The sequence below is a fragment of the Lutra lutra genome, chromosome 6, assembly GCF_902655055.1.
Source record: "Lutra lutra chromosome 6, mLutLut1.2, whole genome shotgun sequence".
NCBI lineage: Eukaryota > Metazoa > Chordata > Mammalia > Carnivora > Mustelidae > Lutra > Lutra lutra.
In genome coordinates, this window is record NC_062283.1 from 152589146 (window position 1) to 152613843 (window position 24698).

General features: G+C 46.2%; 1 protein-coding gene across 18 annotated transcripts in view; it reads left to right on the forward strand.

The window, feature by feature from the left end:
- The window catches only part of AFDN (afadin, adherens junction formation factor), a 133916-nt gene that overhangs the window by 35419 nt on the left and 73799 nt on the right, over positions 1-24698 (forward strand). For 10 of the 18 annotated variants that reach the window (XM_047733893.1, XM_047733904.1, XM_047733895.1 and 7 more), the window contains exons 2-8: positions 693-888; positions 4073-4188; positions 6350-6513; positions 9164-9324; positions 15468-15625; positions 23440-23551; positions 24020-24187. In XM_047733893.1, coding sequence (XP_047589849.1) covers positions 693-888; positions 4073-4188; positions 6350-6513; positions 9164-9324; positions 15468-15625; positions 23440-23551; positions 24020-24187 — 1075 coding nt within the window. The remainder of the gene's footprint in view (positions 1-692; positions 889-4072; positions 4189-6349; positions 6514-9163; positions 9325-15467; positions 15626-23439; positions 23552-24019; positions 24188-24698) is intronic. The other 8 variants (XM_047733894.1, XM_047733909.1, XM_047733910.1 and 5 more) reach the window with 3 other exon arrangements.

Here is a 24698-nt window from a genome sequence, read left to right on the forward strand (position 1 = left end):
GCTGTACAAAGACGCAGTTTATAGGATTGTTGAGAGACCGGAGCAGGGCTGTTAGTACCCATTTTGCTAACTGATAAAGCTTTTTCAGTGTCACCCCCCATAATCAGTGGCCCTATTTCAACCCAAGATCTGTGCTTCAATGGTATGTGTGTGTGTGTGTTTCTTTTTACACACATGTTAACTTACCCTGTATTTCCCTGGGGCAGTGGGAAGTGGGTAGGACAGACTGCCTAGTGATCTGACAGGGTCTGAGCAAGCATAGTAAAGCTTTGGGGTTAGAAATATGTGTCAGTGTTTCATTTTCTGCTTTACTTTTCATATGGTTTATGCAGTTAGCCACATTTTACTATCCCATAACTATTACAATTATTAGGTCATAATTATTAGTGAAGAATCAGCAAATACATTGGGAGGAATTAGAGAAAACTTAACTTGTGATGGGCTTTGAGCCCGTAGGACGGTCGTTGCCAGGAGTAATGGGAAGCAGTGACATCATCTGACTTGCTTTGAACGAGACTGTGGCTGGATCCTTGGTGTCTGTCGAAGGTGGATGATTGGTTGGGCTAGCGTGGTGGGCGATGGTAGGAGGAACTGATGAGCCTGTGGACCTCAGTCGCACGGGGGGCAGTGAGGGTGGTCGAGGAGTTTAGAATGTTATTTTTCCAAAATCGTATCTTTTTGTTTTCTTTTAGGATTTGGAGTTCCATGGAGTGATGAGATTTTATTTTCAAGATAAAGCTGCTGGAAACTTTGCAACGAAATGCATTAGGGTGTCTAGTACTGCTACCACCCAGGATGTCATCGAGACGCTGGCGGAGAAATTCCGGCCTGACATGCGGATGCTGTCATCCCCCAAGTACTCCCTCTATGAAGTGCACGTCAGTGGAGGTCCGTGCGCACACTTGGGGCACTGGTGGGGGCTCCCCAGCTCCCCAGACACGCGTTGGTCCATGGGGCTGTCTGGTCACAGCCTACTTTCCCGCAGGGGCTTCTCTTTCTGGAGGGGCAGGCATAGTGCGGCATGTCTGCGAAATGTCCGTGTGAGACGCCGCGGGAAGGTAGCGTGCAGGTGCTGGGTCAGCAGGGATATGTAGCGTGGTGTGTCCTCATTAAAATTTTGGCAGCCCGAGGTGTCGCCCGCGCACCGATGACACAGGGCGCTGCTTGCTTCTGGAGCCGTGGTTCTTGGAACTCTTACGTGCAGATTATATATAATATGACAGTTCATTTTAACCCCAATAGACGTTATGTGAGTATGAGTCATCAGTCTTACAAAAATGAGTATTTTCTAATGTGAGGCAGTATATTTTCATTCTTCTTTGGGGATAATTAGGGCATCTTGAAGAAATTGTCTTAGGTAGATAGTAATTTCTCCTTGTTTTTAATTAAGTTTAAAGTTTCTGAAAATATCCTATGTATCTATATCAAGCAGCAATTTTAAGTTAGACTGATTAGAAATGTGAAAATCTCTAAAAGTTTTGAGTCCTTCAGAAGTATTGAGTCACCTATAAAAAAGGCAGCTCTCAGGCGAAAGACTACGTTCCATCCGGACCGGAATGTGGCACCTGTTCAAGTCCACCCCCGAGCCCTCTTTGAACATAAGTTGTCTCCGCTTCAGAAGTACAGTTTTCTGTGTACATGCGGAATTCGGGGAACACTTTCGTACTGTGTGCAGTTTGGGTATGACCACACACTCTTTTCTCCAGTAGGATGTCAGGTGGGCCAGGCTCACTTACTACTCTGGTGACGTCATGAGGGCGGGCGTCCCATGCGCAGATGGTGCCAAAGCTAGATCTCACAACAGAGGGCATTTCCTCTGGATGGTTTTTCTGAGGTTGAGTTTTTCCTTTACCTCGGAATCCTTATAACCAGGTTATCGAGAAGAAAGTAACTCTCACTTTCAGACCTTCTTGTGTTTTTACTTTTTGGTCATTTGAAAAGCCACCAAATGAAGGGTTGGGGATAAACGTGAGATTGAAATTTCAGATCTAAAATGGAATGATTTTGATGAAGTTTCTCTTAAATTTCCTTTAATTAAAAAGTAAGCTGTCTTCCCTGTAAGGGGGTGCGTGCCCAATAAAGGTGTCTGGAGAAGGCGGGGAAGCCACCCATGCCCGGAGGTGAGCGGCTGGGACTGGCTGACTCTGTCCCTGCACACGTGGTGCTCATCACAGCGGGCTGCACCTGTGCCTCCCATGCAGGGAGAGCCCTCGTGTGCTTGTTCTCCATTTTCAGATCAGGGAGCCCGTAGGGTGTCATTGATTTTCAGTAGCACCTGTGGGTCAAAGGAAATACTTAACATTTCATTTTACTGAGTAGTTCAGTTCAGACAAGTTAATAAGTATTTATACTCTAATAACAACTTGATAGATGTTTGAAGAAATTGTGCATGTAAAATGCAGGGAAGACTAAAATTTTCATCCCTGATGGGTTTGTGTGTCCTCATTTCCTGTCCACGTGGGTCTGGGGCAGCGCTGCTGGTTTGTCCGGCACCGCGGAACTCCTGCTTTGACCCTGCCGTGGCGCTAGCAGAGGGGACGAGGCGGTCTGGTGTGGACGAGGGGCTGCCTGCGGCTAGCAGTGCCTGCAGCACCCACCCAGTGCACCTCGTTTCCCTGATGTTTCCGAGGGCCCCTCGCCTCATGCCTGCAAACCGAAGGTCCAGCGTGCGGAAGCCCAGGCCCCGAGCTGCACCCCGCCGTCCGGGAGACTCCACTCCTCTCCTTTCTGTGTTTCAGGATTCCTTATGTGAAATCAACAGGGAAAATAAACAGAGTTCTGCCCGTTAAAAAACAACGGTGTGAGACCCACCAAGGCAGAAAGAGATTTTAAAAGTTATAAAGTTGCGGTAGGACCCTGACTGTGTTTACACTTAATAAGTAGGCTCCCGTTCTTTAGAATACCCCACCCTTGGTTTTGTTTTTACTGTTACAATTTCAACTTAGTTGTTCTCAAAGTTATTTCTCTAAAAATACACTGTGAAGGATTTTGATCTAGTACAAATTTTGCAACAGGAAGAACTTGGTAATTTTGGTTTGTAGCAGGAATTTCAAACTTCATCCATTCCCTAATTTATTGTTCTTTCATTTCTCATATTTTCAGTTCATAAAATAATAAATTAGAATTTGTTATTTCTGTATTCCTATAATTAACATTGCTGTTTATAAACAGTAATTACTAAAAGCCTGAGTAAGTCTTTTTATCCTTTAAATTTGTCCCGTTCATTCCTGCTTCCTTTACCATGGTGGTTCTCCAGCTGGCCTCCACCTCCTGTGTTTGCCGCCCTCAGTGTGGACATTCTACAGTTACGTGGATGCTCTTTGCCAGCTGTAGGCTTCTACTAAGCGGCCAAGGTGTGCCGGGCCCTCAGGATGCCCACTCCGTCACCATCCTGACCAGTACATGCCTAGCAAGCAAGGAGTATTCTAACCCTAGCACTTCACCCTGACGAGGACATGGGATGGTGGTTTCCTGGTGGGAGGTGCTGTGAGGGCTGGACCTGGTGAGCTTGGGAGATGAGGGATAGAAAGAAGAGTACAGCAGTCACTAAGACTCGTGTGAGAAGGGAATCTCACAGGTTGACTGAACTCCTGTGTTATGTTAACACTGTTTCTTTATTTTCCAATTGCATATATGAGATAATTTGATTTACAGAATTAGACTGGTAGCAAAGCCCTATATACTATTTTCCTCCTAGTTTGTGTATAATTCTTTTATTTTTCCAGTTGGATTCTAAATGTCATAAGGACATTAGCCCTGGTCATTGTTTGGCACTGGGTACATGGTAGTATATATTACAGTGGCAACAAAATAGTAAGTAAGTAAAACTAGCACCTAACAGTTTAAATGACATTTCAGCCTGTTAGTAAGTACTTGTGGTAATAAAGTATTTTATATCTTAATTTAAACGTATATGAGAATATTGTATTAGCATTAGGTAGCTTTGCTGTGCTGATTAACATATGCTAGTTGGGATTAGCATAGTAATAAATTAAACGTATATGAGAATGTTGTATTAGCTGGTGCCAGTGAATAACCATGACTTAATTTTTTTTCATTTCATGATTTGAAGAAGAAAGAAGATTGGATATAGATGAGAAGCCCCTTGTTGTTCAGTTGAATTGGAATAAAGATGATCGAGAGGGCAGATTTGTTCTTAAGAATGAGAATGATGCCCTTCCTCCTAAGGTAGGGTCCCTCTGCGTCCCGTGCTGGCCGCGTACCCTGCTGGCTGTGTCCCATGCTGACCACATCCTGGGTCCAGGTCTGACCGTGGTGAATGACAGATTCACGATAATGGGAGGACTCCACTGACCTGTCCCGTCTGCTGCTTTTCCTAAATGACTTTTTTGCCCTTCTCCCAGTAAGCAAATGGAAAGGACTCCTGCTTCTCTCTGTTTCATCCTGTTTTGCTAAATAATCCCCAATATTGCTGTTTACTTTTGCAAAGAAGCATTATGGAAGCTTTTGTTATTAAGAGATTGAATGATCAAGTAATCAGCCCCGGGTTTTTTACCAAATTAGAAAGTCAGAATATGTTTTAATAAGAATCATAAGGGAAAATAGAACTTTAATAACGTATTATGCATGGATTTTTCAGATACAACTTAATAGGGCACATTTTCAACCTTTTTCATACCCTGTGTAAGATAAGAAATTAGCAGACTTTCTGGGCTGAGGTCATGCAGTGATGCTGAAACTCTCTCAGGGGTCGGGAGACGGGGGTTCCTGTGCTGCTGTTCTTCTGCGGAGCACTGCGAAACACAGACAAGACTCGAAAACAGCTGTCATCTCTGTGTCAAATCAAGTGGCACCTTACACTAGAATTCAGTATTGACAAATGATAGTAAATGCAAAAGTCAGGGATATTTTGAAAAAAATCTTCTGTTTAATCATTTTCCTCAACAGATTGGGAAAGAGTGTCATTGTTCACTCTGGAAACAGAGACGTTCCACTTTATTTCCATGATGTCGGTGTTCTGTGCTGAAGAGTGTTAGATACACGGGCTGTGTTCTCGGCCTTACTTGTTACGTGCTTCAGTGGCTTGGCATTTGTAGCAAATTCATATAAAGGAATAACGGACATCTTTCTCTCTCTCTTTTTTTTTTTTTTCTTTTGGTCCATGTTTTATTTCATTCCTGCCCCCTGATTTCAGCTGATGTGCCTTGCAGTGGGCCAGAGATCTTCTTCCATGTGCATGAGAGCTCTTATGAGGGTTAGGACAATGCTGAAGTGGCTAGCAAGGAAAATGGAAATGCTAACTTAGATAAAACAGAAGGTAGTTTATTTCCCAATATAGTAACCACTCTTTCGTGCTTTTCTTGATTCTTTACCAGCCTATTAATTATTCCCCCCAAAAAAGCCTCTGTGTCATCTGCTAGCAGGCCATGTTGTGAATTAAGAATTAACAAGCAGATAAATAAGATCTGGGAAAGAAACTGGAAGTCTTAGCACAAACAGTACTTAATAATTTTGCTCTAAAAAAGTCAGCTTCTTACAGTATGCTTAATATTTGTTTTGAAGTTAAATATGAAGTAGATAATGATTTAAACAGTTATTTCCATTTTTTTTTTTTTTAATTTTATTTATTAGAGCAAGGGGAAAGGCAAAGGGGGAGGGAGAGGGACAGACAGATTTTGCACTGGGCATGGAGTCCCGTGCAAGGGCTCAATCCCACAACCCTGAGACGATCACCCTAAATGAAATCAAGAGTCCACGCTCGGGGCGCCTGGGTGGCTCAGTGGGTTAAAGCCTCTGCCTTCGGCTCAGGTCGTGATCCCGGGGTCCTGGGATCAAGCCCCGAATTGGGCTCTCTGCTCAGCAGGGAGCCTGCTTCCTCCTCTCTCTCTCTGCCTGCCTCTCTGCCTACTTGTGATCTCTGTCTGTCAAATAAATAAAAATCTTTAAAAAAAAAAAAAAGAGTGCCATGCTCAACCAACTAAGCTACTCAGGACCCCAGTTATTTCCGTATTTTGATTAGGCTTTTTTAAAAAAAAGTAACTTTATGTAAATTATTTGGATTTTTATTAATTGAAAATCAGATTTCATGATTCCTACCCTAGTTTTCTTAGTGGGTTTGGTTTTCTGTTTACTTACATATTAGTTTTGAATTAAAGTAAAATATACCACAGGGAAACACACAGATCTTGGATGTATAATTCACTCAGCTTTGTAAATACATGCCTGTAACATCAGCCCAGTCAAGGTACAGCGCGTTCCATCACCCGGACCTTTCCCTGTTCCTGTAGCTGGGTGTTGGGGTAGCACGCGACACGCGGTTAGCACGGCCTAAAGACCTTTCTGTGACTCTGTGTACCAGCCGTCATAGTAACGATGCTGCTTTCACCAGAAGGCTCAAAGCAACGGACCTGAAAAGCAGGAGAAAGAAGGTGTTATCCAGAACTTCAAGAGAACTCTCTCAAAGAAAGAAAAGAAGGAGAAAAAGAAGAGAGAAAAAGAGGCAGTGAGGCAGGCATCTGATAAGGATGATGGACCTTTCCAGGGGGATGACATGTAAGTAATTCTGGAAATATCTCTATTTCCCTTTGCTCGTTAAATTACCAGAGAAACTGTGAAGAGGGTGCACATCCATTGGGAAGTTAATTTGGTCGCCTCTGGCTCTTGTGTGGGGGGAGGGTCTCACCTAAGCAAGGGTTACGGCCGACGGCCGACCCTTCCTGTCTCGTGGGTTTGCTAGTCCCAGAGAAGCACGCTGGTGAGCAGTCGTGTTTTCTTGGAGTAGACGACGGAGGTCGGTGTTTTCTTCGTCTTTGGCCTTTTGTCTCTGGTGTTTCGGTCCTTAAGGCAGAGGTGCCGTCCTGCAGTCCTTCCCTCCACTGACTGCTCCCCTGAGGGCGGCAGGGACAGCCCGAACAGTAGCTGCGGTTCAGATGCTGTCTGGTTGACTCCAGCTCCGCCAGCTCCCCTTCCTTCCGTCGCCACACCAGCCCCGTCCTAGCTGTACTTCCTCTCGAAAGGCCTTTGAGCTTCTGACCTCAGGGCTGCCGGAATAAGGGAAATCATTGCATCTTGATGATGACAGGAAAGACATCAGAGGAAGCTGACCTTCCCCCTGGGTGGGAGAGCTTGGCCTCTTCCCGCCCGTCTTAACGTGTGTCAGTCTGGTCGTTAGGCCCGAGGCATGGTGTGTGCTGCCCCCGAGGCCTCTTGTCGCCTGGCTGGGCCTGCAGCGTGGTGTCTGCACTGTCCGTCCAGTGCTGAGGTGACAGCGTTCACGGTAGAAAGTCAGCGTATGGTTGTCAGAGAGAGAGGAGGAGTCACCTGTCCTCACAGGAGCCCAAAAAGAACTTGTAGGTTTTTTGGTTACTATTTCTGTTTAAGATTCTTTTTACGTATTCATCAGATAGAGAGATCACAAGCAGGCAGAGAGGCAGGCAGAGAGAGAGAGGGGAAGCAGGATCCCTGCTGAGCAGAGAGCCCGATGCGGGGCTCGATCCCAGGACCCTGAGATCATGACCTGAGCCGAAGCCAGATGCTTCACTGACGGAGCCACCCACACGTCCCTGTAGTTTGCTTTTCATACACAAATATATACTTTATGTGTTTATGTAGAGTTTGTAAACTAAAAAAATACATTATGGGCTTTTAAAACTAGAGCTTTCCAAATGACATTTTTCCACTGGAATATGTCCCATAAATGCATATATACATTCACAAGGATGTATTGTCATAAAAGCATGAAGTAATTTAGATGATTATGTCGTGGTCTCAGAGTTTTTTTTTTTTTTTACAGTTTTATCTCACTGGCTCCTTTTTGTGTGCTGTAGGTAGTTCCTAGGTGTTTTGGTACTACAAGCACTACTACTATGGGCATCCTCACTCTCCAGCTCTGGGAGCGTTCCGGACCACGGCTCGGGCAGCCTGAGGACGCATGCGTCACAGGCTGCCCCTGGAAGTGTCTTCTGGAGCCCACGAGCCTGCCTGCTTCCTCCTGCCCTAGGAACTGTGCATAATAGCTCCCATAGCTCGCATTTATTTTATCATCAACAAGGCAGATGTCTTTTTATACACTTACCGACCGTCTATATTCTGTTTGTTAGCAACAGCGTTCTGTATCTGTTGAGGACACTTAACCGTTCCTTAGTTAATGGTGTTTACTTTAGAGTGGACTCGGGTCCATTTTGGACTGCATCAGAGTGGGTTCAGGCAGTGACGTCTGTGTAATGAGCACAAACTCTCGAGCACAGTGTTACGTGGTAAGGTTCTCTCCAGCGTAAGCAGTAGAGCTCATGGAAGTCCAGTGCTGGCGCAGGAGAAATGCCAGAGACAAGGAGCATTTGAGACGTGGGCTGTGGCTTGTCCTGGTTATCAGTGCAGTTTACGTGGTGATATATTGTCTGTGTTTAGAAAATTAGTCACTTAAAATGAGTTAAATCGTTCAGTTGGGCTGATTCAAAGCTTGATTTTTTGCTGTTAGAAAGCATGGGGAGGGGCAGAGAGACAGACTCCCTGTTGTGAGGGCTGCTCTTGGAGCCCCAGGTCCCTGAGATCATGACCTGAGCCCAAACCAGAAGTCCGAGGCTCACCGACTGTGCCCACCACCCCCCAGGCACCCCAGTGCTTGATTGGTTTTTAACTAAAGTATTTTTATGATTAAAAATGACACCTTCAAAGTGTATTTATCAAAATTTAGTCATTGGTCCTCCTTCTCTGCAGTTGACTCCTTGTCATTCAGCTCCTTTTCCTTTTGAAAATTTAGCTTCAGGAAAGTGAATGTTGGTAAATCATTTTGTTAAAAAACCATACTATTTGAGCTCAAGATTTACTGTAATTTTAAGACCGTTTTACTCAGTAAAAGTATATTTGTTCCTTTATTTCTTATGGTTGAATGTTGTATTGCTCATTTTGTCTATTTTAGGAAAGCGCTGGTGGAAATTCCTGACGTGTAATTAATACAGTTTTCTTTTAGACTGGTGAATGCACAGTAATTAAGTCACATAAACTCATCGGGAGATCTTGATGATAAGTTTCCCTTTAGTTTAGTGTGTTGCTTATAACGAGAGGAACCTCATTTTGTACCCGCGGCACGCGGGACAGAGCGAGCCCCAGGGCCGTCCGCCAGGGGCGTGTGTGTGTGACTACAGCACAGCTCTTTCCAACACAGCATTGAGAAAAGACCGCCGGTGCCTTTCTTGTCTTCCAGTGAGAATTCCCGTCTGGCCGCCGAGGTTTACAAAGACATGCCGGAGACCAGCTTTACGCGCACGATTTCGAATCCGGAGGTAGTCATGAAGCGGCGCCGGCAGCAGAAGCTGGAAAGGAGGATGCAGGAGTTCCGGAGCTCGGACGGGCGGCCGGACTCAGGTACCCGCGGCGGGCTGCCCCGCGCTGCCGGCCCAGCTTGGCTTGAAGTACAGGAGTTCCCTTCCCTAAGACTTAGGTTTAGTGACACAGTTTCCCCAGTGTGGCTCTTCTTGTGTTTTCGCTTTGTAATTCTGGAAAACGCATGTGAAAGGAGACGGGAGACACCGTTCCCAGCGCCTGGGATGGAGGACGCGTGTCTCGTCTCTGCTCCTGCATGCATTGCTCCTGTTCCTAAATTGGACTGCTTTGAAGCAGATCCCAAATTTCTCAGTGTTTCGTCTTCCATTTCACGGTTTTCCTAGAGGTAAGGATTCTTGAAAAATGAAAACAGAAGGAAGCGCAGTCCCATTGTCACGTGCAAAAGGATTGAGGCTGATTCCTAGTGCCGTCTGCTGTTGTCGGTCACGTGCTGCCGATGGCTCAGAGAAGTGTCCAGGCACGTCGGGGGCCCCATGGAACCTGCATGTGGCCCCTGCCTGGCGTGTCTGTCGCTCCGGGTTCCGGTCCTGTCTCTTAGCTCCCCTCCAGGATGCGTCACTTGGGCGCTTGTTGCTCTTGTAGCGTTTGCGGACAGCATCCTGCAGACGGCCGTTTCTCCTCCTGCTGTCTCTTTCCTCAGTCACGTGAACATGCAGCTTTAGGGTTCTAGGGGAGAACTACTCCCCTGTTACCGTCCACAGGTGAGCACAGGTGAGCAGTGTTTGTGGAATGCTTCCATGAACTCGTAGAGCTAAAACTTGGCAGCATTTCCCATCTGCTGCCGTTACCGTCCTTCTGATTCTTGAGCTGCCACTTGGAGGCGGCGTGGGCGTCCTCCACCGGCACCGCAGGTTCCACGGTCTCCCTGTGTGACAGGACGTCCGGCGCACCCACCCAGGGCATTTCTTGCCCTAGTGAGGAAGCTGCTGTCTCTCCAAGGGCTCCTTTTCTTTTCTTTCTTTTTTTTTTTAATTTTTATTTATTTATTTGACAGAGATCACAAGCAGGCAGAGAGGCAGGCAGAGAGAGGGGGAAGCAGGCTCCCTGCTGAGCAGAGAGCCCGATGGGGGACTCGATCCCAGGACCCTGGGATCATGACCTGAGCCGAAGGCAGAGGCTTAACCCACTGAGCCACCCAGGCGCCCCGGGCTCCTTTTCTTTGTAGTGGGACAAATATTTGGTTGCTGGGGCTGCTCCTTGTTCCTGGTTAGTGTTTGCTTGTGCACCTGTTTGGTGGATGAGCTAGGAAATACTTTTAATACCTTGTTCTTTTTTGTTTTTTTTGTATTGTTTTGTTCTGTTTTACTATTTTGATTTCAGAAGATCTGAGTATCTTTTCACTTAGGTTATAAATTCTTCGCACCTAATACTGATAATGTAATTATTTGCTTTTCCTTATGATAAATAGTAATATCAAAAGAAAATAATACTAATATTAACAACAGTGTGATACTGAAGAAATTTTAAGCTTTTTTGCAAACTTGTCTGTGAGTATGCCCACTAAGGTGCACTATGAAATTACTGTGTTCTGAAATGATAGTATAGATCCCTGACTGTGGGGTCAGACACTCATACTGATTTATATTTTGCTTTGTTCATTTTGTTTTGCTTTTGATTTTAGAGGTTTCTTTCTTAAAAATTTCATGTACCTAGTAGTTCCCAAGTCATATCTGCAAAACAAGGTATATGTAGAGAAGTTCAGCTTTTGTCCCTGTCAGCCCCTTTAGTTAAACGGCAGCATGGTCCGTACATGTTTCCCCCACCTCGTCTCCTCTGCTTCCGGGCATCTGCTAGAGATGACTCTAGCACGTCGTAGAGAGAGTTATAACAGATGACTTTACTATTTGAGCTGTAAATTGGGCATGTATGTTTTTAGCTATTTAGCTATTTGACATAAAACTGTTATTTGTAATTAACCTGTAATTGTATTCGGCAAAGAAAATATTTGTTAGAAACTTGCCAGTTAGTTTTGGTTGTTACAGAATGACAGCATAGTCATTTTGAGTTTCAGAAAGAAGCCATATATGTGAGGACTGTATCACCGATCCGGCCTTCTGTGTGGGTGTCTGACTGAGCAGGGCCCACCACCCTGCGGTCCTCCCCCACCTTATGCTTGCAGACTGGGAGCTGCTGGTGGCCCATTGTCTGCTCTGCACCTGCTTGCTCACTCACTCGGTTTAGGGTTTTGAATATCGGGACTCGCAGCAATTCTCCGATGGTGGACCCCTTCTCTGGAGCCCAAGCCCAAGTCAGAGGGTTTCCACCCCTACCCAGATGACAATCATTAACTGTAATCCAGTTTGCATGTGTGACAGCGGGGCAGACCCTTGGGGGGCTGTGTTGACGCCCATATTACGTTCATGCGAAGAGTGTTAGTCTCCCAGCCTGTATTGTCTGCTTTCTTGGGGTTGTCTGTGGACCGTGGCTCTGATGTGCTCGGTCACTTGACAGAAACTGCCAGGGATTCCATGTCTTTGGAACTCACACCGGGTGCTGTGTCAGGGATGTGTTCCCCACGGGGAGCCACACGGGCTCTGTCACGTGTTTACTTGGGCCCTCAGCCTTCTTCTAACTGAGTCTCAGTTACACGTTCCGTGGGAGCTGCAGTGTCCGTGACTCAGAGCAGTGGGTAGAGCGGGCCGCTTCCTAGTTCCATGGATAAATGTAACCCGTCACTCCCGAGCTCCAGGTGACCGTCTGTTTATAGCTGTCCTGTCCTGTTTGCTGGAAGATTCGAAATGGCTTAGAAATGTGTGCCCTAAGGAAAAAAAAAGAAAATGAGGAGGGAAAGAAAATACAAAGAGGAGGAAGAAAGGAATAAAATTTTTGAAGAACAAGAGGAGTGCTCAGAGATGCCTTTCGCTTGACAGACCCAGAGGGATTCTCTTAGGAAGGAGTTTGACGTGATCGAAATTATCGTTTTCTCAGTGATTCCTTGAGGAATAGCCAAGTGTGCTCAGGGACGCGTGAGTTGTGAGAAACGTAGCTAGCTCAGGGGATCCATTTTTGTAAGTAACTTAATAAAATACTTTTAGAAGAAATGTGATTTTAATGTGGATTAGGATGTAACGTGTGTATTGTTACGGGAAACTCCCATGTCACTTCAGGCTGTAGCCACAGAGACCCATGTTTATGGCGAAAATTAGATGTGGTCTGTTAGTATGCTGCTGAAGGGTTATAAGGTGGGGATTCAGAATGTTTCTAATGTAGCCTTGCTTCAGGTCTGGAGTGGTTACCATGGGAGCAGAATCGAGGATGGATCTCATGGAACTGCGTCTGGAAGTGAGCGCGTGCTGCCCGTGTGAGGGTTGGGTCCCTGAGCACAGCAGCTGGCCGTAGGCTGGTCACACGGAAGCCGAGGCCCCAAGAGGTGGGGTTACCAAGACATGGTCCAGACTGCGACACCTGTCTCCAGTCAGATGGATGCTGATGGGCTGCAGTGAGAGAACGTTTAGGAGTGGAAGACGGGTTTCTGGAGCTGCTGGTGTGACCTGGGGCATGTTCTGAGCTGCTGGCTGAGTGGCTCAAGACCAGGTTCTGGTCACAATGTCAGCTGGAGAGAGAGATTTGGGAGCGATCTGTGGTTGTCAGGCAGCACCACTGGACGTGGTGAGATTCTTTTCGGTAGAAAGTACACAGGTAATAGAAGAATTTAAGGGAAGGCTACTGTTAAGAGGAGTAGGCAAAGACAAGAGGAAAACAAAACCTCCAAAGAATTAGGAAAACTAGCAGAACATCTACCAAGTAGAGGTTGAAGAGATAGTTGGGAGCAGAAGGAACATTTTTCTATATAGAGTCCCAAGAAACCCTAAAAAACTAAATATTAGCAAAATAGCTCTTTATGGTTAATACTAAGGATGTCAAATACATTAAGTCCAGCTATTTTGTTTCTTTAATAAATGACTTAAAAATATATTTCCATAACCTGTCAGAGTTACTAGCCCAGCTGTTTGGTTGGTAGAAGAGATGGGGGCGCGGCCATGGGGGTAAGGCTCCCAGGACTCGCCGCCCTGTCCGTTATTTTCGTGTCTGCTTGGCCTGAGGGTTGGTTCCCTGAATTCTCATGACCTGACTCACCACACAGCTGATCAGACTCGCAGCTTGTAAGAAGCTTGGACCTGGGACTTCGTGAACCTTCTTCAGTACTCGGGTGTATTTGCTTGTGATGCCTCCGAGTGCTGTTGGCTCCGAAGTGCCCTGTGTCTGTCAGTTAATTGGTTCGTGGCACAGTGTTTTGCCACCAGTTAGGGCCGTGGATTTCTTACCAAGGCGTCTTTGGCAGCATCCCGAAGTTCTTCTAGGTGTCTGTCCTCCTGCCTCAGCTTCCTCACCAGCAGTTTGGGGAGCTGCAGAGCACTGCGGCGGGGATCCCACAGTTGGAGTCCCACAGACCCGCAGGCCTTGGCCGTTTGTCCTCAGAGTGGAGTGGCAGCCCTGCCTTAGTCTTAGAGCTGACGCGCAGGTTCGTGCAAATCGATCTCAGTGCATAGTAGGGCGTTTAAGTTGTTAGCTGCCCCTCTCTCCTGATGCAGCAGGCTGGGGGGGGTGTCTCTGCGAGGAGGGTACTGCCGCGTTAGGCTTGTCAACCGAAAGCCCTTTGAATTCGATTCCACGCTCAGACTAAAACCAGTTCAAGTTGTGGATATGCCGGACGTTCAGACAGGTGCTAGAAGTCATTCCACCCAACAGCTGAGCTCATTTGGCCTGTGAGTGTGAATTTTACAGCGGCTGCATCGTAACGTGTCCTTTAGAAGAGGAGCTGCTGGAGGTGTGCTGTCCGTAGGAACCTTACTGACTTGTTAAATGATTTTCTGGTAAACCCTGACCTTACATTTTTGCAGACCCAACAGTCTTTCATTCTCTATGGTCTGTGACTTTGGGATTGCCAAGTACTTGCCTTGGCTTTTAGCGGATACAAAATTTTCTTAGAAAAATTAAATCTCTGACCATTTGCCTTTTTTGTAGCCATCTCCTCCGCTTTCCGAACAGGTAGTCTGGTTTGCTCTGTTGTCTGATCAAAGCACACGGAGATGTTACCTCAGCCCGTAGCATTGTTTTCACTCATTCTCTTGTCCACGTCCTTCTAGTAAGTCAGTTCCTGTGTGCATCTGGACGTAGTAAAACCAGAGGGACGCGCCTCGGTGGAGCCGGATGCGCGCATCAGAACTGGCCTCGCTGCGGGGCTGCCGTCCCGCCTGCGGCCCCAGAGCCCCCTGCCCCAGGAGAGCACAAGGGGCGACCTGCCTACTCCCCACACGTGTGCGCACACGGAGCCAGAGCCTCCCGGCGGCTCTGGCTCCCGCTTCCGCTAGAGTCAGACCCAGACTCTCAGGGTCATGGTCTGGCCTGGGCCCGTGTGATGGCGGGCGAGGAGGGCCCGTGTGACCTGGCCTTGGCCAGTCTCACTGCATTTCCCTCTTTTCACCTGGGGTTCATCTCTGGCCGGTGAGCCCAGCCAGACCCACGCCAGCTGTAGGCCTTAGCACCTTAGCTCCGCCTGGGAGCTCTCAAGGGGCCCCTGCGGCTGCCGCCAGCCCCTGGCTGCCCCTGCGGCTCGGCTCCTGGTGGCTGCTCGTCCTCGTAGAGGCTTTACAGTCCCAGTGCTTAGGAGGCTCTTGGTCACTCGCTTCCTCACAGCCATGCTTGCGTCTGCACCACATGTACCACTGTCTTACTGTTCGCTCCCTTGTCCGTCCTTTCCTCCTGCGCCCCACAGCCGCACAGTAAGCCGGCCCTGCTGACCTGTTCGTCACTGTATCCTTGGCATTGGGACCTGGGGGCGCGCGGTCCGTGTGAGTCTGTGTGTGGCTAAACGTGTTCACGGGCAGCACCATCAAAGCTTTCGGGAGTTTCTTCCCGTTCTCACCCGGGACCCATAGTGGGCATCGGTTCATCGTCATAAAAACTGCTTGGGCTTAAGGAGAGGACAGAAACCGTCTTCGTCCTACCGGGTGGGTCAGTGTCACAGAAGGTTGTTAGACCAACAAGGGACTGCCCTTGCATGTTGTCTCCCAGACACAAATATAGAATTACTACACAGATTCCATCTTCGTGCGCCTTGCACCTGGAACTTGGGTGCCCCCTTTTTTAAGTGATCATGAATGTTAGCTGTCTCTGTTACTGGAATAAAATAGTGCTCAAAGATGTCAAAATGTTTTTTTCAGGTGGAACATTGAGAATTTATGCAGATAGTTTAAAACCAAATATTCCATACAAGACAATCCTGCTGTCTACCACGGACCCTGCAGACTTTGCTGTGGCTGAAGCTTTAGAGAAATATGGTCTGGAGAGAGAAAACCCAAAGGATTACTGCATTGCCCGGGTACGTAACTGTATGTGACTGTCAGGGCAGAGCTTACTGGCGTTACGCAGGCCGCGAGTCACGTTTCAGCGGAAATGCGCTCTGTAGCTGACGTTAAAGGTAGCCTTGTTCTCTCCCAGTAGTGTCATTTAGGATGTAACGAATGGAAACCCTGTCTTAAATATGTATAGAAAAGTAACATTCTCCTTTCTGTTACAAAAGTAATAAGTAAATACAAGGAAAAGAAGAAAGTATAGAAAGGTGACGTGAAGAGAAAAAAAACCACCCATAGTTCTAATACCAAAAGATAACCCTTATCCGTATATATACATAGATATATATCTTTTTAGTTCTTGTTTCGCGTATGCAGGTAACTTAACATATCTGAGGGTTTTTCTAACGGTCGACTAAGATCGCGGCATGAAGATTCCCTTCTGAGCAAACACCCTGGTTGCTGTGCTGGCTGGCACTGGGCGCCTGCCGCGAGTCCTCACCGTCCTTCCGTGCAGATGGAGGCCGTGTATCTTCACCCAGTGAGCTTCACACAGTGAGCTCTTATTCCTCAGAACTGAGTGGGTCATATTAAGCAAAACCAAGCAGGTTTTCTCTCTGAGACAGACTGCTTGGACAATTTTTAACCCGAAAGTCAGTGAAGAGTGTTTGCTGACTTCATCACCAGGACTTCCCTGTTAAGTCGCATTGGCACTGGGATTTTCCTAGAGATTCGCCTTTCCTCCTCTTAGCAGTCGACGGCTAAGTCATAAAAGAGTGTGGTTCGTCGTTTCAGTCCCCCTCCCTGCCCGGATTATGGAGGAATGCTTGCCGTGCGGGGAACGGCACGGACTTGCCCTCTGCGGCCCCACTGGGACTGATGTACCAGTGTGGAGGGCCATCTCGTGACCCCCAGAAATCTCTGTGTGCCTCTGTGTCATTCATCCCTTCCTCGTCTCCCTTCCCCAGGCCGCCCCTGGTTTGCTGTCACTAGGAAGTACTTACATTTTGTAGAGTTTCTATGTAAGTAGCATATAGCGTGTCCTCTTACTGCCTGCTTTCTTGTGCTTGGCATACTGGTTTCGAGTGTGCTTGCTGCTCTTTTGTTGCTGAGCAGCAGCTCGTTATGTGGGTATTTCCAGGCTCGTTCATCTGCTTACCTGTTGACGGACGCTTGTGTTGTTTCCAGTTTCCGGTGTGGGGCTGCGAGAGTGAAGCCACTGTGAGTGTGCGGGTGCGGGTCCTCTCACGGACAGACTTCTTTTCTTGAGTGAAGTGTTTGTGTAACTTCTTAAGAAACTTTGAAACTGTACTGCAAGCTGACTGTGTCGTGTGCCATGTGCACCAGAAGCTGGTGAGAATACCGTGTCGGATGTGCTCAGTCGCTCTCCACACCAGCCGTTCGGATAGGTTATCGGGCTCTCTCACTGTGGAAGACATTTTTAGGGGCTCCTGGGGAGCTCCATTGGTTACACATCTGCCTTCTGCTCAGGTCTTGATCCCAGGGTCCTGGGATTCACATCGGGCTACTCCCTGCTCATACTCTCTCTCTCTCTCAATAAATAAATAAAATCTTTAAAAAAATTAATTGCCCTCTTGAGATACATATATGTTAAGCCCTTTGTATGATACATTTGTTGTGAATATTTTTTCCCTGTCTGTGACTTGGTTCGCCTTTCATTTTTTTAATGATGCCCTTTAGAGAATAGAGTTTTTTTGACTTTTGGCTAAGTCAACCTTTTTTTTTTTTTTTTTAAGCGTTCTGTTGTTTCTGTGTTCTATAAAAGAATTTGCCTTTTCTGAGGTTGAAAATACTTTCCTCCTGTGTCTTAATATTATTTTTTTAAAGATTTTATTTATTTATTTGAGAGAGAGAGAGAGAGAGAGCAGGAGCGGAAGGGAGGGGCAAAGGAAGAGGGAGAAGCAGGGAGCCCAGCGCTGGATGATGCCTCTCTCGGGACTCCAGGACAGAAGCCGGATGAGCAGAAGTCAGACACTTAACTGACCACCCAGGTGCCCGTCCTCCTGTGTTTTATAGCTTTAGTTTTTACACTTAGGTCTGTATGTTCCATTTCAAGTTAACATTTGTGTACAGTGTGCGATTAGGGTAGATGTTCATTTTTTCCCGGTTGGCGCAGCACAATTGGTTAAAAGACTTTCTTTTCTCCTCTGGAGTGCTTTGACACCTTTGCTGAAAATCAGTTGGATCTGTATTTATTTATATGCATTTATATGTATTTGTGTATGTAATATAGAATAATTATACATATTTGTAGATATGTTTATATATTTTATATACACAATGTATAGATATATAATCTTTTTTATATATTTATATGTATTATATATTTATATATATATAAGTAACTATCTATACATTTATATATGGTTCGAGTTCTGTCATCTGTTCTGTTAATCCGCGCGTCTTTTATCTTTCTGGTCGCATCAAGCCGTACTGATTACTGTAGCTTTATAATAAGTCCTAAAGTTTTCCTGTGTAAAATAAGTCGCAATTTTGTTTTTTTGTTTTGTTTTTGCTTTTAAAAATTGCTTCAGTTTTTCTAGGTCATTTGTATTTCTGAATAAATTTCAGAATCAGCTCATCAATTCGTATGCAGAAGCTGCTGGAATTGTGACGGGGTTTGCCTGGGTTCTGTAGATGAGTCAGAGAGACGGCCACCCTCAAGTGTCCTGTGTGCCAGGCTGTGAGCCCAGGGCGCCCCTTTGTTGGTGCCGTCTTTGAGTCCCAGGAGTGTCTTGTAGCGTTCAGTGTAGAGGTCTGAGGCCTCTTTTGTTAGCTATAGATGAAATTAAATAAAAGGGCTTGTTGATTTTTATGGCTTTTACCTTTCTGCTGAAAAGCTAAGAAGTTATATTCAGTTGGAAAGACTGTTTGGTAGATCTGTAATTTTATGAATATAGCTCCGTTGTTAGCTGAAAATAAAACATTCTTCCCATTGCAATGACAATAAAGAAATAAGATAATTGTATAAATGCACAAGAACAAAGAGAAAGGAGAGATAGCAAAAGAGCAGAGTTGGGGATGAAATTCTGCAGAAGTAAAGACTGGTGTCCGACTGGTTGGGCCCCGGGAAAGCTGCAGAGAGAACGCAGCAGATGGCACCGGCCAGGGGCCTGCCTCCGTCCCCAGCAGACTTGGGCATGAGGGGCTGGAGCGCTTCCTGAGTCAGCACTGACGCGGGGCGAAAATGAAACGGGGGTTGGGAGCTTTCACAGGAAGCGATAGACCGCACCAGCTCGCCTCCCCATCCCCGCTCCCTGCCATCTCTCCATCTGAAGGCTTGGTAGAGGAGACGGGGAAGGAGGCCTTGCATTGGGCGGTGACTGGCCTTGCAGGGTACGGCCAGGGTCTTCCTGCAGGTGGGAGGCTGAGGTGGACGCTCGGCCCCGGGCCCGACAGCCAGCAGATCGGAGGCTTTCTCCCGGAAGGCACCCTCCGGCCTCTCGAGGAAGGTCTGTATGGACGCTCGCCTGCGGGAGTCCAGCCCGGGAACCTCGCTCAGAGGGCCCCCGACGGTCATCTTGCCGCGCGCCTGGAGCTTCCCTGTGCCCCACGGGCAAATGCGAGCAGACAGCAAGCTTCCGCACATAGTGGAAACCCCTTTAAAATGAAAGACAGACCAACACAAACAGGTAAAGAACCTGGTTCTATTTCGTGGAGGAGACAAGGCAGAAAGCATACGGTAGTGTTCAGAAAAACTGTGACTCAGAGGGAGAAGGAAGGCCGTGGCTCCGTTGGAGAGGACCACAGTGCTGTCACGAGGGACACTTGGAGAAGGAGACCGGGAACTTTAAAATAGAAGTAAAAAAGGGATAGGAAAAAAAATGCCAGTGGAGGGGGTGGAAGTTCAAGATATCTGCCCACGTGTAGAACAGGGAGAAACGATCAGAAAGGTCATCTTGTAGACTGCCTAGCACCTAGCTAAAGGAGGGCCAGAGGGAGAAAGCAAGAGGACGTGAAGAGATGGAAGTTACCAAGGAAATGTCCTGGAATGGCTCCCAGAACTGGAGGGTTTGAGTTTTGAGCTCAAAGAGGGCCCGCTGAATAATGGTATAGTTACTTCCAAAAAGAGCCAGACTACGGTGCGTTATTTTGAAATTGCAGAAAACTAAAGAAAAGAGAATAATGATTCCAAAGAAAAAGACCGTAGCCACATGTAAGAGGTTGGGGGCAAGACCGGTGCCGGTCATTGTGTCAGCACCATGGAGTCTAGAACACGTGACGGGACATGGCGCTTTCTAACTCTCAGTGAGCTGCTCTCCATGGCAGACTGCCGCGTGCTAGATGGATGAACAAAGACATTTCAGAACATTCAAGGCAAAGTCTACCACCCATCCAGCCTTTCTCAGAAAGGTAGCAGAGGACATCCTCCAGCAAAATGGTGAAGTGGGCCAAGAGGTAGAAAGGCACAGGCTCCCCGAGTAGAGTCTAGCGCAGAGGTCATCCTGAGGGCGACGGAGAGTCTGGAAGGTGTCTGTGCAGTCACCCCACATAGCACCCTCTGCACAGTGGGGAGATTGTTTGAGTCTGAAATCTGTCTGTAAAGGAGGTGGTAAAAGTCACGCTGTCTGAAACATGGCCAGTACCTTCCTGAGTGTGGTCTGTGAGGACGTTTCTTCAGCCCTGTGTGTCACAGTAATAAATAAGCAAAACTAAACACCCATCACTAAAGGAGTGCAATGCCACCACATACCTGTTGCTATGAAACGTTATGAATTAAATCTACATGCATATTTTATAAAATAACCCCGTTTTTGGAAAAACAGTCGCCATAAAATAAAACGGAACAACACAAGTCTGTGTCTATGCATACGTGACCATAGAGAAGGATGGATGCCTGGAAGAATGCACAGCAGCTTACCAGTTACGTACCCGAAGGGAGGAAGGAGAACAGAAGACTTTGAAATACAGGTGTGATTCAGGAGCCTTCTTATGTGCCATGGATAGATGCATAAAGATCATTACTGAACGTGTGATTGTGAAAACAGTCATCTCACAGTGGATTTTGGTCTTTTTTGTTTTTTTTTTTTCCTTCCTTATGCTTCTCTCTCTCTCTCTCTCTTTTTTTTTTTTTTGTTTAAGGTTTTATTTATTAATTTGACAGAGAGATCACAAGTATGCAGAGAAGCAGGTAGAGGGAGAAGCAGGCTCCCTGCTGAGCGGGAGCCCTGAGATCATGACCTGAGCCAAAAGCAGATGCTTAACCCACTGAGCCACCCGGGCGCCCCTCCTTATGCTTTTCTCTATTGCAGTTTTTTACAGTGAGCCTGTATTGGAACCAGAAAAACCCCCCCAAACTCAAAGCTCATTTCTTTGTGGGGTGGGGAAAGATAAGTGATCACGAGTGTTTGTTTTTTGATACGCTCTTTCATTTCCTTTGGGCTCACTAGAAGAGAGTAAGAAGTGGGATTGATAAATTAGAAGGGAAAGCGATGCCTCCAGAAATAAAAGATATATTTTGTATGGGATTCATGGGATCATGGTTCAGTGGGCTCATAGAAAAGGAAACGGTATCCTGAACCAAAATTCTGCCCTACTTGGGAAGGGGGGGGACTCATGGGGTGCGGTTGGGAGAGTAGGTAATGAAGGTAATCAGGCATTGCCTCTGAAGGGGAGATGCTTCAGACCCAGGCCCTTCTGGTGCATTTCCTCCTGGCGGTTAGGTCCGAAGTTGAGGAGAACCGTGTTGTAGCGCTGGGTTTGGTAGATCGCCGCTTTCCCGTCCCGGAGGAATCCACAGCGAGCATCACTGTCTGTCTGGGAAGTACACTTCCGCCGGTGCAGTGACTGGGCCTGTGGAGAGGGATGGATTTGGATGCGTGTCCCATACGGTTGTGGTTAGTCGTGGCTGTGGACAGTGTTCCTGGTCAGAATAAAATCAGTCAGCGATGTGCGTAGGGCCTGCTTGCGGCGCAGAGGCCGGACCCTCTTCCAGCTGGTCCCCGCGGGTCTGTGGGCACCTGCGGCAGGAGGTTTGCTAGCCGCGGCCTTGCGCCCGGGACTTGGGCGTGCAGGGCTTTGCCAAGGGAGTGTTTTTGTGTGAACACGTGTGAATCTATTAAATAACACTCAGTTCCGCATAAAGTTGCATTCGACACAATAGTCATGAACTTTATCATTTCTTCCCCTTTCATTAATTTCTTCCATACTTTTACTGCTGAAAATCAGATGTGAAGGGGCAGCTTAAGTCAGGGTCCTGAAGTTACAAAAGCCTGCTTTGGGCAGTGATAACTGGCCTTCTTGAGGTCATGTGATGTTTTCTTTTGAGGGTGTCCTGCTTTGGGTTTTTCTGCTCTATTATGTCTTTGTAAATTCTACTTCATAAGCTTAGGGAGTTGATTATTGTTTTAATCTCGAATTACATATTCTTTCTTCTCTTGGTTTGCCGTCTCACCAGTTATGTAACGGGTAGTGCTTCCATATTCGCTCATTTGTTATTTTAGCTTTTATTCAATAAATATTTAAGTTCCTTTTACTTGTTAGGTACTCTGTGGGGCCACGGAAGCAAGAGCTGTCTCTAAAAGAACGTACACTAAAGGGAGACAGAAAAGCCAAGCATGAGAATTACAAATCAGGGAGCCCTGGAATGAGAGTGGTGGTCGGGGAGGGCTTCCTGGAGGAGCTGTGCTTGAGCTACACATGGACGCTGGGAGACGAGCCTTTTAGGCTCCACAGCGCATGGACATGTGGAACTCACGGCTTCATCTGAGAGCTCTGAGTAGTCGGGCGTGTCTGGAGTCTGCCAGGGCTCCTGATGAAGATCGGGACACGAGAGGAATGAAGATCGGTTCTGAACTATGTGTGTTCTAAGCCCAAGATACTAAATTCAATACAAAACAGTACAAGGAAGATTAATTACTTTAGCAAGACAGTGTGTTATAATACATTTGTCTTTTTCAGATAGTCTTGAAGCAGTGTGGAGAGAAATTCCAGGGTTCTCTAGGGGGTCTGACCCATTTGTGGTGAGGGGCTGTGACAATGTATCTGAGTGTTAGGTGACGTCACTGTGGTACTGTAGGCTGGGAATGACGTTCACATGCCGGTGGTTTCGCTTCTTCCCTGAATCTCTGTGACTGCGTTTTGGTTTGCTCTAACAGCAAAGGAGAACGAAGGAGGGCAGACGTCCAGGCCGTGCGGGAGATTATTGGGCTGCCGTCTCCTAGATCTTTCCTCTGTATTGCTGGGGGCTTTCTCGGACCATGAAGAAGACTGTTGGCTACCATAGAAACATAAAAAGTAATACAGCATTATGAATTTTAAGAGTGTCTCTGAATGTAGTCTTTTAAAACAGGTGCTTAAAAACATTTGTTGAATGAATAGCCCAGTGGTGTAGCTAAATGGTCTGATTAAGATTTCGTCATAAAGACACATTCTCTGTAAGAAAAGGAAATCTGTGCTGTTTCCTTGTCAGGTGCCAGTTGTCTTGCGAGATCCCACAGTAGACGAGACCATGGCAACAGTTATTTGATGACGCAGACGTGGGTTAGGGACCAGAGACTGAGCAATAGTGGAGTGGTCTTTCCTTAAGAACTTACTCCCAATTTGACCATTGTGTACCACCCTTCCCCAGGAGAGTTTTTTGAAAAACAAACAAAATGACTGCACTATTCTTTCTGGGGGCCAGAGGGGCAGGTAGATAAAAGGGCCCAGTAAGCCGGCTAAGCCTTTTCTTGGAAGCTGTTGTCCTTCCGTTGATAGTTGGGGAATTTAGTGTTGGATCAGTTTAATTCTACCATGACTTCTATTTACAATAAATTCTGGTTTGTAAATCCTGGTAATTTCATTTTTAGGCATAGTGCAGTTCATTATTTTTCCCTTCCAGGTTATGCTTCCTCCTGGAGCCCAGCATTCTGATGAAAAGGGTGCTAAAGAAACTATCCTTGATGACGATGAGTGCCCTTTACAAATCTTCAGGGAGTGGCCGAGTGACAAAGGTAAAGGGCAGTTTTGTTTGTTAAAGAGTTGTTTGTATGACACATTAAATCTCTGCTGGATATGTTAGTTGTCCAGCTGAGGATTCAGGGGCGCATGCGTGGGGGTATTTGTGTGTGTGTGTGTGTGTGTGTGTGTGCGCTCACTGAGCACAGCGCGATTTGCCAGTGTGGACATTCATTGGGTCTTAAACGGCTGCTGTGTCGTTCTCAAGCACGTGATGTGCTCGCAATCAAGGTAGTTGATTTGAAATAATTTTTGGAAATTGCTGGTAGACTTTTTCAGAACATGAGTGACTAAAATTTCCTCTACAGAGTAAAAGAATAAATTGGGTAAGCCTTCACTCAGTCACTCCTTGGGAGATGTTAAATTACATTTTCTTGGTAGATCTTAGAAGAGTTGATGGTAAGTCGTTTGTCTTGTATACTGACGTGAGTCTGCTTGATGATTGACAATGTGCACTGTTCTAGGGCTTTTAGTCTTTCAGTTGAAGAGGAGGCCACCAGACTATATCCCAAAGAAAACTAAGAAACACGTCGATGGGAAGCTGGCGAAGGGCAAGGAGAAAGTGGAGGGGTCAGGCTATGGCTCTGCACTTCCGCCCGAGAAGCTGCCCTATTTAGTAGAGCTAAGCCCAGGTGAGAAATACTATCAGTAAACATTGTTTTAGCTTCAGATGTTTATACTTTCAATGAATTTTATTGAAGTGTCCTTTCTGTTGGTTGACAACATTTTTTTAGGCCATTTTTTTTTTTAAAGTTATTCTTACAAGATGACATTAAAAAAACCAGAACCTTAAGGTCACAGGATATGCATTTGTATGCATAAAAATAGAGTTCACATGGACAGAAATGAATATTGAAAAACAAAATTTAAAATAAGTGAATATGGAGAGTTGAAGTTTAAATGGTCCATTTAAAAATTTTTTTTCTCAAATAACTTTATAAAATACTAGAAATGACACACTGAAATATACTCTTAGGACACATTAGTAGAAGCAAGTTTGTGTGTATGAACAGTGTCTAGAAAAATATCTTTAAATTTAATAGTACATGTAAGAAATCCATCTGTAAGAGGAAGAACATTTGTTTGGTTTTAAAATAATAGACTGAGCTTATTTTCATGTTAGACCTCTAAATATTCCTTTTT